A 15,795-nucleotide genomic window follows, 5' to 3' on the forward strand; every position below is an offset into this window, starting at 1 on the left:
AGGGATAGTTGGTGTCTGAGTGCAGTCTGTGTTGCTGAGTGCTTACGGAAGTGAGGAATGCGTCTGGGATCCTGCGGGGGCGGGAGGCAGCAGGCTTGTCCCCCGAGTGGGTCTCCTGTCCACGCCAGGCTGGCTGGCAAGCCCTTCTTGGGGTGGCGGGAGGAGCGGTTCAGGAGGGTCCCACCCTGGCAGGGGGGCACCTTGTTATAGGGCAGACACGCTCGCATCCCTCGTGGCCTCCTCTCCTGGGGTGAGGGCTTCTTACCAAAGGTGTGCGCACAAATTCTGTGAGGTTCTATGCAAAGCTCTGTACTAAAGACAAAGGTGTGTTTTTCTGGGGAGAAGTTCTTGGCTTTCATCAAAATGAACATAGAGTCGTGAAAACTGCGCAGGGGCCTTGGTCTCCCATGGCTGGTCCGTGGGCTACCCCACCCCCAGCTCCCAGCCATGTGGCTGGACCCCTGTTGCGGCTGTGACCTCAGCCTGTAGGGGGATTGCCGTGACAATTGACAGCAGAGTCCCCGCTGGCTGCAGCGTGATCCCTGGCCGTGCCTTCCACTAGCACCCCTGGGCGCACTATGGGAGTTCCCAGTGCTCTCCAGCCTCTCAGGGCCCTCATCTGAAGGCCCCAGCCCAGCCACTTGAGTCAGCCCTGTTCCCTGGGTGACCAGCACGTCCCTCTCTGTCCTGGACTTTCTCAGTCTTATGCTGAAAACCCTGCATCCCCAGAATCCTTTCAACTCTGGGCAAGCTGGGAGGGCTGCCCTCCCCCACCTCCTCCCGCTCCTCCCTCTTCCCGCTGCTCCTGGAGTGCTGCTGTGGGATGTTGGAGGGACCCCACTGAGGGACCTAAGCTTGGTTTCTGCTGCATGTACAGGCCCAGGGGCAGGCAGAGAGGGGTGGACGTGACGGGATTCCGGGTGGCTTCCTGGAGGTGGGAGCGATTTCAGCTGGACCTTGGAAGGTGAATATGGCAAGCTGGGCAGACACAGGGAGAGGTTGTTTTAGCCGCAGCACGGAGCATGGCCAAATGGGAGGCTGTGTGGATTCTGGAACCTGTGCCTTTTGACCCCTGACCCCTTCCCTCTTGCCCCCAGGATCCTGGTTGCCAACAACCAGCTCTTCAGCAGCTCCTATGACCGGACAGCTCGGGTCTGGAATGTGGACGAGGGGCAGATGTGCCAGGAGTTCCGGGGCCACCGCAACTGCGTGCTGACTCTAGCCTACTCTGCCCCGTGGGACCTCCCTGGCGCTCCCTGCATGGAAGAAGCTGTGGCGGGGGGGCTCCTGGTGACCGGCAGCACAGACGGCACGGCCAAGGTGTGGCAGGTGGCCAGCGGCTGCTGCCACCAGACACTGCGGGGCCACACGGGCGCAGTGCTGTGCCTGGTGCTGGACACGCCTGGCCACACGGCCTTCACGGGCAGCACCGACGCCACCATCCGCGCCTGGGACATCCTGAGTGGGGAGCAGCTGCGGGTGTTCCGGGAGCACCAGGGCTCTGTCATATGTCTGGAGGTGAGACTGTCCTGGTCCCCACCCAGCTGCCAGGGGAGCCCAGTCACCCCCTGCACGCCGCCCCGTCCTGGGTGATAATGAAGCACAGCAGGTGGCGGCCTGGCCTGTGCCACAGAGGTCTCGCAGTCCTGGGGCTGGGAGTCTAAGATACAGGGTCCGCAGGGCTGGTTTCTGGTGAGGCCTCGCCGTGGCTTGCGGACGCTGCCTTCTCCCTGTCCTCACGTGTGTGTGTCCTAATCTCTTCTTAGAAGGACACCAATCATACTGAATTAGGGCCCCCATGAACTCATTTTAACCCAACTGCCTCTTTAAAGACCCTCTTTGAAAAAGGCCACCTTTATAGGGATGGCCTCGGGGTAGGGCTGCAACATGTGACTATGGGGCGGGCAGAACACAGCCCATCACACTCAGCTTCTGGATCTGCACGCCGCGTGGGGCTGGGGCACACCCTGCCTGCAGGGCGCCTGGAGCGGTGTTGACTGTTTTCCTGGTTTGTCTCTGTGTGGTCAGGCTGAACACCTGCAGCCTCCCGGGTTCGTCCTCACGGCCTGGGGATGGGAAGTGGGCCCCGTCATGCTAAGCCAACATCCAGGGTAGACGAGGCACATGGCGCCGTAGTGGTGTGGCCCACTGGGACATGGGTTGCTGCCCTGGCCGCTGTGTGCCTCAGTTTCCTCACATGTGCAGGGAGGATTACACCCCTCCTTAATTCCTAAATCCAAAGAGTTCCAAAAAATGAGAAGTTTTTTTTTCTTAAGCTTGGCATGAAAACTCTTGGCAGCAGAGTCTGGCCTGAAGAGATGTGTGACTGTGTACACTTCAATCAGCCCAGCGCCTGGGGGTCCCCTCACCTCTACTGCAGATGCAGGAGTGCGTCTTGGAAAGCCAAAAAATCCCAAAACACATGGTCCTGAGGCTTTGGATTAGGGATTATGGTGTAAAGTTGCCCCGTCCGTGGGCTTGTGGTGAGGATTTGGTGAATCAATGGAAGACCCGTGATCAGTGCTGGCAGGCAGCCTTTAGCTGCCACGACCGTGACCGTCCCTGCTGCTGTCACTGTGGAGGAACTAACAGTGTGCCTGGCTGGAGGACCTGTTGGGTGTGATCTCCCACACGGGGGTCTAGATGTTCCTGGCTGGGTGGTGGCCAGCCTCTGCCCTGCTCCAGGGCAGGTCTGACCCCTGAGGTGAGCGGTTGGGGTGCGCAGCTGCCAGCACCCGATGCTCAGCGAAGCTGCAGCAGAAGTGAGGGGCAGGCTCCGAGCGATGGGGCTGGAGTCGGGGGCAGCCCTGGACAGGCATTACTATGCTCAGCCCCACGGGAGAGCCAGGTCAGGGGCTCCATGTGGGGTTCTGGGGACAAGGGCGACCCCGGGGCTCCAAGACCGGGGGAACAGGGAAGGGCTCGCTTTCGTGTGGAGGGAGGGACCTCTGGCCCCTTGTGAGCCTGGGTCACCCAGGTCCCTGAGATGCTGGATGGGGCATGTAAACCCCACTTCTCTAACTCAGGTCCCACCTGAGGACGTTGGGACATTGGGACAGGTGGGCAAAGAGAAGGAAATCGGCAAATACAGTGAGATGGGGGCTTGGGAGGGCAGCTCGTCGTGGGGAAGGGGCGCAGCAGCCCGGACCCATCTCACGTTTCCTTGCCCCCAGCTCCACCTCTGGTGAGAAGAACGTTTCTGTGTCTTTATCTCCTGCTTTCAGGAAGGAGGAAGGTCAGGGTGCACCGCTCGCGTCTGTTTTGCACGTGCCTTTAACTCAGCATCATCCTTCTGAAGGGGCGTGTTTTGGGCAGGCTCACTCCGCCACTCTTCACGTTTCCTGGCTGTCTGTGTCTGTCCTTGTCGGATGCTGGTGGTGCTAACAGCTCTTCTAGTCTCCCAGGGTTCCTGTGAGAATCAGTGCTCGTGGCCTGGGACTCGTAAAGAGCTGGGGGCATCTGAGGCCTCTTTCCTTCCAGGGAGTTCTGTGGCGAGCAGTGTGGAGTGAGGCCGAGACTCCCCACGTGGCTCATGTCTGTGCTCGGAGCTTGCCGGGGCAGGGGGTCGGGAGGGGAGGGGTCAGGGTCTGGGGGGCAGGCCTGTTCCAGATAGAGCTGGCGACTCCCCCTCACGTCACTCAGGTAAGAGAGGAACCAGCGCAGGCATAGAAAGGCCGCTGGCCAGGCGGGGACGTGGAGGCGGGTGCTGGGCGGGCAGGGGAGAAAAGCAGCAGTGCCCTCCCAGGTGACAGCGGCACCTCCCCAGAGGTGGTGGGATTCCCCGGGTTCCCTCCCCGGGGTATTCTGTAGGATCTCAGTGCTGTCCTTCCTGGAGAGTGGGAGCCTAGGGTGTCCTGGCAGAGTCAGGAAGGCTGAAGGGCAGAGTGCAGGAGACAGCTCCCACCCCACACACCCATGTGCACACACAGGCATAGGCACGCACACACCACATGCACATGCATGATACATGCGTGTGAACGCACACCCCGGCACACGTGCACACCCCCAAGCACACATGCACACACCGAACACACTGCACAGACACAAGCCATGTGCGTCCACGCATGCCCACAAACACACCACGCAGGCACACATGCTGAAGGGGGAGCACGGGGCGGAGGCTCTGGCTGTGGGCTGTGCCTTCGTTTTCATTCCCTTTGAAACTTAGCCCCACAAAAGGAGTGGGGACAGAGGGTGCCATGGGAACAGCCTGGCCCATGTGGCCAGTGGGGCTCAGTCCTAGCAGGAGTGTGGGGTGCAGGGAGCCGGGACTGAGGAATGGGGGCTCTGGAGATGGGCAGGGCTGCCATGAGGGGCAAGACCCCCTAGGAATGCGCTGGTCAGAAGGTTGTGGGAGGTGGAAGTGAGCCTCTCGGGACCATTAGGTCTCAAAGAGACGGAAGGAAGGCGAGAGAGGGCAGGGAAGGACCCAGCAGGCGCCTGGGTAGTGGCCCCGCAGTGACGGGAGAGGTGTGCAGGGTGCGCAGCCTGTGACAGGTCTGGGCGGTCCCTGGGCGGCTGGCAGCCCCAGGCCTCAGCTTCTGGTAGCGGCAGGGGTGGAGTTTGCCTCCTCTGTTAGACTCGGCCTCCCAACCTGGGAGCCAGGCCAGCAGGATGAGCAAGTGAATGGGCGGCGCTCCTCGGGGGCTCAGAGGCTACAGGAGGCATGGGCAGGCCCGCATGCTTTCCACATAGCGGTGCTTTCAGGATGGGGGCCTCTGGGGTGGGGTCTGTTTTACCCCTGTAAGGACAAACCCTAAGTTCCAGCATAGGTCCTCATCAGGGAGGAAGGTTCCTGTTCCTTCTTGGAACATGGTGGGTGGGTGGGGGTTCAGGTGTCTGAGAGGCTGGGGGTCCAGGGGGCACATGGAGAGAGGGCCTCTCTGGCCAGCTGCGTGTGGGCAGGAGCTGGGATGTGGCCAGGCCTGGGTGCAGGGGAGCATCAGGCTGCAGCATAGGCTGGGGCCCCTGGCCAGAGCTGGGGTCTGGGAGATCCGCTCGTGGGGAGCATGTGGCTGGCTTGGGCCTGGCTGTCGGGTCTCAGCTGGGCTGCTCCGTGCCCTGCCCTGAGCGTCTGACGGGGCCAGCAGAAGGAAGGCAGCGCTTTTGCAGAAAGAGCAGCTGGCGCTGAAGGCAGCCAAACGTCTCATGGGTTTGGGTTGCTGGTCAGGTAGTCACTAAGGTAACTGCTAAGTGACACCCTGCTTCGCTTGGGAAGGTGTCAGCCTCATGGTGCGTGGGAAGTGGGCCGAGGAGGAGGGGCGCCCCTGTACTTAGAGTTCTGGAGTTTAGATAGATGGGGTTCTTTTCCTTCGTTCCTGTCATTTCCCTAATCGTTCAGCACCTTCCTTTTAATCCCCTGGGAAATCTGTTGGGTGACATTTCGGTGCATCTGAGTGTGTTGTAACGTTGTCCATGTTCCAGATTCCCCCTTTCTCCCCATCACATGTTGGGGAAGGCACATTTTCCCACCCCTCCAGATCTGCCTCTTGAAAAGGACTGTCGGGCCCTGGACCTGGTGTGCGGAGAAGCAGAATCCAGTTGGTCCCTCAGCCTCACTAGGACTTCCAGCTCACCCAGCTGCCCGCGGGGAACCACACGAAGGGGTGATCTTGCCTTTGTCTTCCCTTGTATATGGTTTCTTCCACCTGACACCACTCAGAAGATTGGAGTTGTGCAGGGTTAGAAGGCTGCTGTCTTACAAGCTAGGTTTGATTAGGGCAGTGGGACATTTCTGACACTGCCCTAAACACAGAGGGTGCCTCCCGACAGAGATTCAGGCGGCCAGGGTGGGCAGGAGGCTGGCCTCATGAGCGGACCCGGGAAGCAGGACTTCTGGGTCTGGCGTCCCCTACCCTTCTCCGGTCCCTGCCCCCACAGGCGGCTACTTCAGTTCTCCCTTCTGCCCTCTCTGTGGTTTCTCTGACCGAGGGCCATTGCCACCACAGCCTTCATCAGACGGGCTGGAAGTGCGGCTCGCAAATCTGCCTTTCCGAAGGGCCTGATTGGTCCTCTTGGGTCCAGGAAGCACAGGAGGGGTCCCACTGATCAGCTGGGGGCTCCCTTTCAATCATTTCCAGTGTTCACTTGGTGGCGTGAAGCACGTTCACAGTGCTGTGCAAGCATCATACCATCATTTCCAGACTCTTCCATCGGCCCAAATCAGAACTCCGTCCTCATTAAACACCAACTCCCCGCTGCCCCTCCATGCCCCGGGCACCCACCCTTCTGCTTTCTGTCTCTATGCATTTGATGACTCTGGGACCTCACATCAGTGGAGTCAGGCAGGATCTGTCCTATTCTGTCTGGGTTATTTCATGAGCATAAGGCCTTCAGGCCTCACCCGTTTCGTGGCGCGTGGTGGGATTCCCACCTTTTCCGTGGCTGAGAAATACTCCCTGGTGTGTGGATACCACATTTTGCTTATCCATCACCTGTGGATAGACACACGGTCACTTTCACCTTTCAGATGTTGTGAACAGGTGAGGATCGGGTGTGTCCTGGCTCAGTCTTGGGTAGTACCTGCGAGTGGGATTGTGGATAACTTGGGAATTCTCTGTTCAGCTTTGTGAGGAGCTGCCAAAGTGAAATGACTCTTAAGGTGTGTGTGGAGGGAAAGGGATGGGAGGTGGGCGCCATACCATCCCCTCAGCCTGCAGCCTCAGGACATTGTGGGACTTCCTGAGGCTCCCTGACTGTGGGGGCCTCCCTTTTCACATTCTGCCAAGTGGGGACACACAATGGCTGTCCCTGGGGTGGCCAGATGGGTCCTGATGTCGGGGGTGTGCAGTGAGCTCCGGGCTTAGTCTGTTTCACAGTGAGAACTCCATTGTTGAATACTGAACCAGGGACTTTTCGTCTCCTCCCCTCCAGCTCCTTCCCTGCTCCCCAGCCCTGGCCCAGCGAGTGCTCCATGTCCCCCTGCTCTGACTGTCCCTTGGTTCGTAGCACCAGGACTGGCCATCGTATCCCCTGTGCTCCTGCATTTGGATCCTTTCGGGGCCCTGCCCCACGGCCTGCCTGGGGTCTTCACTTAGCCTCAGCGTGCTGCTGGGCTGGAGATCGTGCATTCAGCCAGCGCGGCCGGGTGGCTTCTCCACCTCAGCCCAGAAACCCCGTGAAGCAGGTGGCACCGTTGCCCTCTGAGAGTGAAGCACAGACCCCCCTGGTGCTCTTCCCTGCTCTCGGCGTGCAGTTGGGGGCACTGAGCCATGGTCTAGGACACCTCATCTCTGTCCCCTTCCTCCAAATGAGAGAGGGCCTCACACCCACCTCCAGGCGTCCTTCTCTGCCCCTGCCTGTGGGTACAGGCCTGGCAGGTGCACCTGAAACCAGGAAGTGAGCTTTTCAAAAGGACTTCCCACGGCTCCCTGCTCCGAGCAGGGAGGCACGGGCGCCCTCCTTCCCAGGTGCCCTTGAGACTCCCGGGTCCCCACAGTGGCTTTGTGAGCCCCGTTGTGTCACCTCTGGCATCATTTTGCTGAAGAAGCGCGTGTGCTTGTGAGTCAAGGGAGAGAGAGGCCGAGGTTTCCTGGTGGGCCAAGTGTGGGGTGTCCACGGGGACCCTGAGGGAGCTGCCGGTGATGGCGTGTTTGACTGAGCTGTGGTGTCTGTGCCACTCACGTCATGCAGGTCAGGCTCCTTTGGTTTGTGGAGATAACTCTGGCAGCCTTTCCAGAAGCCGGGAGGAAGAGAGGAGGCTGTGCAGAGATTCCCAGAGTCCTGGTCCATTGCTGCTCCTGTAACAAAATACCATGGATCAGAGGGCTGGACGAGGTGACTCATGCCTGTAATCCCAGCACTTTGGGATGCTGAGGTGGGTGGATCACTTGAGGCCAGGAGTTCGAGACCAGCCTAGGCAACATGGTGAAAGCTCATCTGACTGAGTAATTTATAAAGAATAGAAATGTATTTCTCACTGTTCCAGAGGCTGGGAAATCCAAGGTCAAGCACATTCCGGGTCTGGCAGGTGCTGCTCTTGCCGCATCCTTCGTCTTCAACGAAGGGACAAACAGGCTCCCTCAAGCCCTTTTATAAAAGGGAACTCATCCCATTCATGAGGCGGGGCCTCATGACCACTTTACTTCCTAATGCTATCACAGTGGGGGTTAAGTTCCAGCTTGAATTTGGGGGGCACGGACTCTCAGACTGTAGCTTCGTATACCCCACCTCCGACTGTCAGCCTGGGGACCAGGTAGCCACGAAGCACCTTCCCTGCTTCCCTGAAGCCGGCGGCCCACTCCAAGTTGGCCAAAAGCAGAAGTGAGGTCCTGAGAAACTGCCGTGCCTCCCTCACTTTTTACAGGATTGCCTGCAGGGTGGAGCCTAGGGACCTCAGGGGTCCCAGAAGCCGGATGTGGACAGAGCCGGGGGCACACAGGCCTCCTTTGGAGAGGGTTGGACCAGAGGTGGTGTGAGGACCCGCTTCTAAGTGACAAACCCAAGGACAAAAAGCGAGGGGCACCCTGTCTGTGGTGGCCCCTGTGTTGCGGGTCAGCCCCCTCCCTTGCTCTCTGAGGGATCGTCCAGGTTGTGGGCTTGACCCGGGGTCCTTGTGAAGGCGGAGAGTGAGAGTCTCTGCCCTGTCCCTTCATGGTTTTATAGGGATGTTTTAAACAGTTATGAAACATTTCAAATGTAAATTGTAGCAAATACTAAAACAGACACCTATGCACCCACTTTTGAACTCAGATAGCAACATTGTAATTTTAAAGAAACGAAGCATTTCAAATCCAGCCACAGAAAGGAAAGAACTTCTGGGTCCGGGTCTGGGAGGTTGAGGCGTTGGGGACCCGGTGGGGACCACAGCAAGGATGTGGGATAGTCTCTGGCTGCAGAAGCCTGGTCACACCAGCTCATGAGTCTCACCCAACCCCCAGGAGCCGGCGGGCAGAGATTGCACCTGCATTTTAGGGATGGGGGCAGTTGCCATGTCCAGCCCCTGGGCTGTGTGTGGCGCGCAGCAGTGCATCAGCCCTTGCGGCCTCCTTCTGAGCAGGAGGGTCTTGTTTCTCGTGTTGCATGTGAGACAGTGGAAGCTTGGAGAAGGCAAGGAACTTGGCCACGTCTCACAGCTGCTGAGGGGTGGAGGCAGGATTTGAACCCAGTACTGTGCATCTCCCAAACCTGCTCCTCTGAGCACAACAGCATGCGCAGGGCGGTCACTGGGCAGGTGGCACGTCCCCGACACTCTTGCTTGGGAGGAGCATCCCAGAGGGTCTGCTGCTCTGGAACCCGCCAGGCCCTCTGTGGCCTCCTCCCACTCCTACTGGGCTCCCTTGGAGCTGGAGGCCTGCACCTGGGACCTCAGCGGCGGAGCCCCAGGCCGATGCCCTCTCCTGCTTCTGCTTGGCTGGATCTCGTCGCCAGGAGACTCCTCAGAGCCACCGTGGCTAGGGGGAGCCCTCAGGACCTGGCCATCCTGCCTTCCGCTTTGGCTCAGGCTTCCCCGGGCTGCCACTCTCCCTGTCCTGTTGGTAAACCAGCTAGAGGGACAGCAAGGCCTCTACATGCTGAGGGTTCGGGCTGGGAGCACCCCTCGACCTGTGTGGCTCCGGCCCTGCTCGGTAGGGTGCTGCTGGGATCACTAAGCACAGTGCCCACAGGCCCCGTGTGGTGAGGGCTGGCTGCCAGGGAGCAAGAGGGGCTTCCCTTTGTTCTTGCCCACCCTGGACACCCAGCGAGCCTCCTTGGTGCAGGGCTGAGCAGCGCAGGGGTGTGGGGCTGTGAAGCTGGCCAGTCCTTGGGGGTCTCAGTCTCAAACGTTCCACCCTTCCCCGCTCCTCTTGTTAGAGCCCGAGGGGCTCCGTGACTGTGTGGGATGCAGGCACAGGGGGCCTGGCTGGCTCTGCAGCTGGCTGTGTGGTGGGAAGATGGCCAGGAAACGCGGTGGTCAGCCCGGCCTCCAGGACGCAGACATGGCGCCCTGAGGGCGGTGCGAGGAGGGGTCCTGGGCTTCCACTTGCCCATGAAGGACAAGGGAGGATCAGGGTACGAGGGCTTTCTGGGCAGGGAGGACTTGAAGGAAACCCAGGACGTGCCCAGGGGTCCTGGGGGCAGCAGTGTGGACACAGGCGTGTGGTGTGGAGACCGGGAGGTGCGGCCAGGGAAGCTGGGCCCTGCGGGGCCTTCGGGCACCAGGCGGGAGGGGTGGCTTTCTCAGGAAGTGGAGGGGCTGTCAAAGGCTGTGAGCACCGGACTGTGTGCCCCACAGGCTCAGGAAGCTCCATTTGTCCTTCCTGCTGGTGCCTGCATTACGGGCAGGAACTGCGCTCCAGCGTGGTGCAGACAGCTGAGGTCTGAGTGCAGGAACGTTCTGGAACCCTGCCAGAGCTGACATGGGAAGGTGGGCAGTCACACGCATCTCTGTCCTTGGGGAGGGGACCATCCAATTAGGGAAGCTGCCTGGGCCGGGGCCCACGAGGAGAGAGGGCAGGCGACCGTCCACAGGTCGCACCTGCAGCCTCTGCCTCCCGGAGGCCACACTGTGCTCCTCGTGGCTCCACCACCCTCTCTGGCCACAGCGATTGGCCCCAGGCCAGTTGACTTCCATGACTTTGGACTGTGACCTGGGTTGTAGAACACCTGTCCTCTGGGATTGAACAGGGAGATAATATGGGGAACCATCAGTGGAAAGTGGCCCAGAGCGTGGCCGGGAGAGGAGGTTAGGAGGGACGTGTTCCGATGCTGGTGGCCAGCGTGGACTGACGGGGGCCCACTGCCTGCCGACCACAAGAGAAGGGCCCTGCGTGCCTGACCTGCTTCTCACTCCTGGCTCCTGGGCCCAGCAGTGGTAGCTGGTGGCCTCTCTGGGGCATGAAGCTCCTGTCTCCTGTGCCACTGCACCAGGTCGCTGTAGCTTCGGAGCCCGACTGCCCACCCTTGTCTTCTTGCCCGGGACTCTGCTGACCAGAGGTGCTGGCTGGGAATGCTCTTGGCTGGGTGGTGTTTAGGGGAATTTACAGAATTATTTTAATAGTCTCCGCACTTCCCTGGGGCTGCTACTCCCAGGCCCCTTCCCTTGTCTCCTGGACCCTTTCCATGCCTCCTATAAGACAGCAGCATCAGACCGCGGGGGAGCCTGTCTCCGGGGCCCTCTTCTCGCTGTAAGCCCTGTGAGCAGGGGGAGCAGTGACCCCGTGACAGCCCCTGGCTGTCAGCTCCAGTCCTGGCGGAAGTCACCTCACACGCTCACTCAGGACTTTCTCTGTCCTGACTGCCCTTTTCTGAAGCAAAAGGCCCACGTGAAAGCCCTTCTCTGGGAGCCCTGTCCTCCGCCAGACAGCAGGAGTGAGCAGCTAAGCGCTGCACCCCACTCACGCCCTCGAGGAAGGGGCTGTCCCTATCCTCACCTCAGGGGAAGCAGCCGAGGGGCAGAGAGCCAGGGACTGACGGGGCAATGTGGGCTGAGCAGCCAGCCCTGGCATCGCTGCCCCGTGGGGCAGGAGGAGCCGCCTGCTTTTGGGTGCTGAAGTGGGTGGTCTGGTGGGGCCTGTGGCAGGGCCATTCCAGGCTCACCCACGGTGTCACCACCGAGCCCTGCACCCGCTTCTTCCCCGCTTCTAGAGGGAGAGGTCTGGGGGCTTCAGAGCTGGCCCAGCTGCCGAACCTCCCCGCTCCTCCTCGCAGCTGGTGAACCGACTGGTGTACTCTGGCAGCGCGGACAGGACTGTCAAGTGCTGGCTGGCAGACACGGGGGAGCACGTGCGCACGTTCACGGCCCACAGACGCAGCGTGAGCGCCCTGAAGTACCACGCGGGCACCTGTAAGTGACCTGGCCCGGCGCGGCCCGCGCCACCCCAGCCCGGCTTCTCCTCTCTGCTTCTTTACTTCCTGCACGATTTCCCCTCATTGAGCCTTGGCTGCCACTAGTCAGCGTCCGACGGCAGCGCCCGTTCTTTCTCCACACCCCTCCCCGTGCCTCCAGCTGTTTTGCAGAGAAGGTCCAAGTAAGGGTTTGGTGGCTCCTCCCTACCTTTCTTCAGGACAGCCTGGGAGAACTAGGGCCAAACGCACATCCCAAAGGGCACATCCTAAATCTCCAGGTGAGACAGTGACTGCCCCTTAACCATCCAGCCTTGAGGGCCACATGGCTTTGACCTCACTGGGCCTTAGGATTCGTCTGCAGAGAAGAGAAATCCCGGTAGCTGTGGTTCCAATGAGGTACTGGTTTATTTTCTCTCAGGTAGAATTTCAAAGGCTAGTGGTCTAGGCTGGAATGGGTGGGTCCACAAAGTCATCAGGCACCCAGCTTTCTTCTGTCACTCTGCTTCGTCAGCCTAAGCACAGACCTATGTTTAAAGAAGCCTCATGATTCCAGATAGCTGCTACAGTGCCAGCCATCCGATGTTTCAGGCAGGCAGGGGGAAGAGAACGGGACGAAAGGACGCGTCTTCTAGCTGGGTTGGTCCCTTTAAGATCTTTCCTGGAAGCTTCATCCAAGGGCTTCTCCATACCTCTCTGTGACCATTCTGTCTGCAAGAGTAAGAACCATAAAGTCTTTTGTCTGAGGAAATTGCTGCCAAGATGGAATCAGGGTTATTTTGGAAAGAAAGAAGGGCAGAATGACTTGTTGGGCAGGCAAAGTGCTGTCTTCCTACAGGTGTCAAATTGTCACACATCCTGGCCATTTGGCTTTGCCTCTGGGAGGGAGGAGGGGGGCGAGGGAAGAGGCACAGTGGAATATTCAAGTTGACCTCACAGCAAAGGTGTTGGATGAAGATAGTGCAGATTTCTGAAAATAGCGCCTGACGTGCCCTCGGGATTCAGGTGTCTGACACGGAAAAATTATTTTTCCTTTGTTCCCGTGTCCAAGTCTGGAAGTGTGGTTATGGCTCTGCTCGCAAGTCTGGGTCCTCTAATTGAACACCAGGAAGGTTCTATTCTCAAAGGCTCTAGCCGGCGGCCGCCTAGAGCACCTCCCTGTGCAGCCAGGGCGCGGAGCCCGCAGGGAAAGCGGAGCCTGCTGCCCACTGCTGCCCGGCTCGGTTCTTGGTCTTGACCAGCAAGGCTGTGGGATGATCACACTTCATTTTTGATCCTCTTCCCACCCACAGGGAGCTCAGCAGCCATCCTGGGTTTTCCAGGCCATGTCCATTTGTCTCTGAGTTTGTGGGGAGAAGGCAGAAAGGGGCTGAAAAGAGACCCAGAAATGAAACTTCCCCTCTGGGGCCATTCACTCTGCAGCTTTAACAAAAAGGCTGGGAACAGGCTGGGCACCATGGCTCATGCCTGTAATCCCAGCACTTGGGGAAGCCAAGGGGGAAGGATCGTTTGATCTCAGTAGTTCGAGACCAGCCTGGGCAACATAGCAAGACCCTACCTCTACAAAATGTTTTTTAAACATTAGCTGGTAGCCAGGTGTGGTGGTGTGTTCCCATAGTCCCAGCTACTCAGGAGGCTGAGGCAGGAGAATTGCTTGATCCCGGGAGGTGGAGGTTGCAGTGATCCGAGATTGCACCGCTGCACTCCAGCCTGGCGACAGAGCAAGATTCCGTCTCAAAAAAAAAAAAAAAAAAAAAAAATTAGCTGTGTATGGTGGTGCATGTCTGTAGTCCCAGGTGCTCAGGAGGCTGAAGCAGGAGGGAACATAAATCACTGTTAACCTTGAACGCCTTGATCCCAGTTCAAGGTTAACAGTGATCTGTGATCACACCACTACACTCCAGCCTGGGCATCAGAGTGAAACCCTGTCTCCCTGTCTCAAAAAAAAAAAAAAAAAAAAAAGCGGGGGGGCTGGGAACAAGTACCCACAGAGCACCCTCAGACAGATAGGTAGCCCAGCGCCCTTACCCCCAGGTGGTCCTACCCCCTTTTCCCCAAGGTCCCTGGCAAGCTTTCATCCCAGCTACCCAGGGCAGTTATCTGCTCATTGACAGACCCCACAGGGCTTCTTCCCTCCCTTTCCACCTCCCATTTCCCCATGAGCCTTTCCTGGGATGCCTGCCAGGTAAGCTGTCTGCTTGGGTCAGTGTCCGAGAGCCCAGCCTAGGCCAAGCGAGTTCTAGTCCACATCCCAGTGTGGACTCCTGACCAGCAGCATCACCTGAAACTGGTTAGAAATGCAGATTCCCAGGCCCGCCTGCTAAATCAGATTCTGGGATGCGGCCCCGCGATCAGTGTCTAAGACCTCAAAGTGACGGATGCAGGTTGCAGTTGGAAAACGATTGGACTAAGTTCTTAGGAAAAACCCCAGGGAGAGGCAGCCACCTGCGGGAGGAGACAGATTGAGGGCGGAGGCTCGTCCCTGCTAGGGGTCCCGGGGATGCATACTCAGGAACCCCAGAGGGCTGGGTTTCGATTTGAGGGAGGGCTGATCCATTAATGAGGTCTGGAAGATGAGGCTGCCGATGCAGCAGAAGCTGAGGCGGGAGGAGACTTGAGGACCTGACGATTATCCCCAGGCAGGGACCTCGCACCCTCCTGAAATACCCGGCAGGGAAACCAACTTCACCAAACCGCGGAGTGGGGCCTGGGCCCGGGTGGGACGAGGTTCAGGAGGGGCAGGGCAGCTGGTGCGCAGGCATCCGCAGGGCTGGGCAGGATAACCGCGGGGACCCCTGTTTCTCTGGAGGGGCGCTGTCCACTTCCCATGTGAGCCTCAGGACACTCCCGTGGGGCAGAGACCCCGAGACGCCCGAGGTTGTGCTCTTGCCACCCGCCCCTGCCTGCGGGGGGCCGGGCAGGGAGGGAGGCCTAGCGCGCCCTGTGTGTCTGCAGTGTTCACGGGCAGCGGGGACGCCTGCGCCCGGGCCTTCGACGCGCAGTCGGGAGAGCTGCGGAGGGTGTTCCGAGGCCACGCGTTCATCATCAACTGCCTCCAGGTAGGTCCCTCCCCCCGGCCTGGGACTGGAGGGGAGGTGCGGCCCGGGCCGGAGGGTGCCCCCGCCCCCATACGTCCACGGGGGCCGCCGTCCCCTCACCCCCCGCCTCGCCGGTGACGCCGTCCCCGCGCCCGCAGGTGCACGGCCAGGTGCTCTACACCGCCTCGCACGACGGCGCCCTGCGTCTCTGGGATGTGCGCGGACTCCGGGGCGCCCCGCCGCCCACGCGCAGCCTCTCGCGCCTCTTCAGCAACAAGGTGGGCTGCGCCGCCGCGCCCCTGCAGCCGGCCTGAGCCCGCGGCGCCGCTGCCGACGCCCGCCCAGATGCCCTCCGGCTCCCAGAGCGCCCAGCCCTGTGCCCCGCGGCGGCGCCGGCGCCCGATGGCCGGGGAGGAGCGAGGAGGCCCGGGCTGGAGGAGCGCCCGGAGCAGGCGTCTCGTTTTTCCTGAGTGGCCGGGAGGCGCTGGGAGAGGGCCTGTTCGCCCTGGGGACCGCCCGCTTTTTCCTTTTCGGGTGGCTCCTGCCCTCCCTCCCCACCCCCGACCCAGCGAGACGCCTAGTCCCCGGCCCCTCCTGGGACTCTCCCACCTCAGGGCTGCAGGCAGACCGCGCCGGCACCCCCAGCCCCACGAAGCTGGGCCTTTCCTGCTGAGAGGAAGTGACTTTACAGAAGCCACTGAAACTGGTTGTTTTGGCAAACTGTCGTCTCGCGGGCCTTGGGGGGGAACTGAAATACACAGCCCGCGAGTTAAAAGTGCTCCTGTGTCCTCTTGTTTTGCACACTGAGTCTCAGCTTCTTTTCGGAGCTTGGGATTCCAGGAACCCAGGTCAGCGGTCTGCCTCTCACCGGCCTGCGCGGCCTTGGGGGTGACTTGTGGGCGAGATGCGGGGTTACGGCCAGTGTCACTGGTGCAGAGAGTGGACGTGGAAGAGACCAGGGAGAAAGGAAGCCGCTCTTTAGCCTGTGCAGGTG

The 15,795-nt window shown here is 60.1% G+C and overlaps 1 protein-coding gene across 1 annotated transcript in view; it reads left to right on the forward strand.

Annotated features, from left to right (window-relative positions):
* The window catches only part of WDR86 (WD repeat domain 86), a 54,346-nt gene extending 38,770 nt beyond the window's left edge, over positions 1 to 15,576 (forward strand). Inside the window, exons 3-6 of the mRNA XM_012442913.2 lie at positions 1,098 to 1,518; positions 11,629 to 11,764; positions 14,719 to 14,822; positions 14,960 to 15,576. Of these exons, the coding sequence (XP_012298336.1) occupies positions 1,098 to 1,518; positions 11,629 to 11,764; positions 14,719 to 14,822; positions 14,960 to 15,115 (817 nt within the window). The 3' untranslated portion in view covers positions 15,116 to 15,576. The remainder of the gene's footprint in view (positions 1 to 1,097; positions 1,519 to 11,628; positions 11,765 to 14,718; positions 14,823 to 14,959) is intronic.
* Positions 15,577 to 15,795: the final 219 nt, after the last annotated feature.

The sequence above is a fragment of the Aotus nancymaae genome, unplaced genomic scaffold (genome assembly GCF_030222135.1).
Source record: "Aotus nancymaae isolate 86718 unplaced genomic scaffold, 86718_ANA_hifiasm-v0.15.2.pri h1tg000002l, whole genome shotgun sequence".
In the NCBI taxonomy this organism is placed as follows: Eukaryota; Metazoa; Chordata; class Mammalia; order Primates; family Aotidae; genus Aotus; species Aotus nancymaae.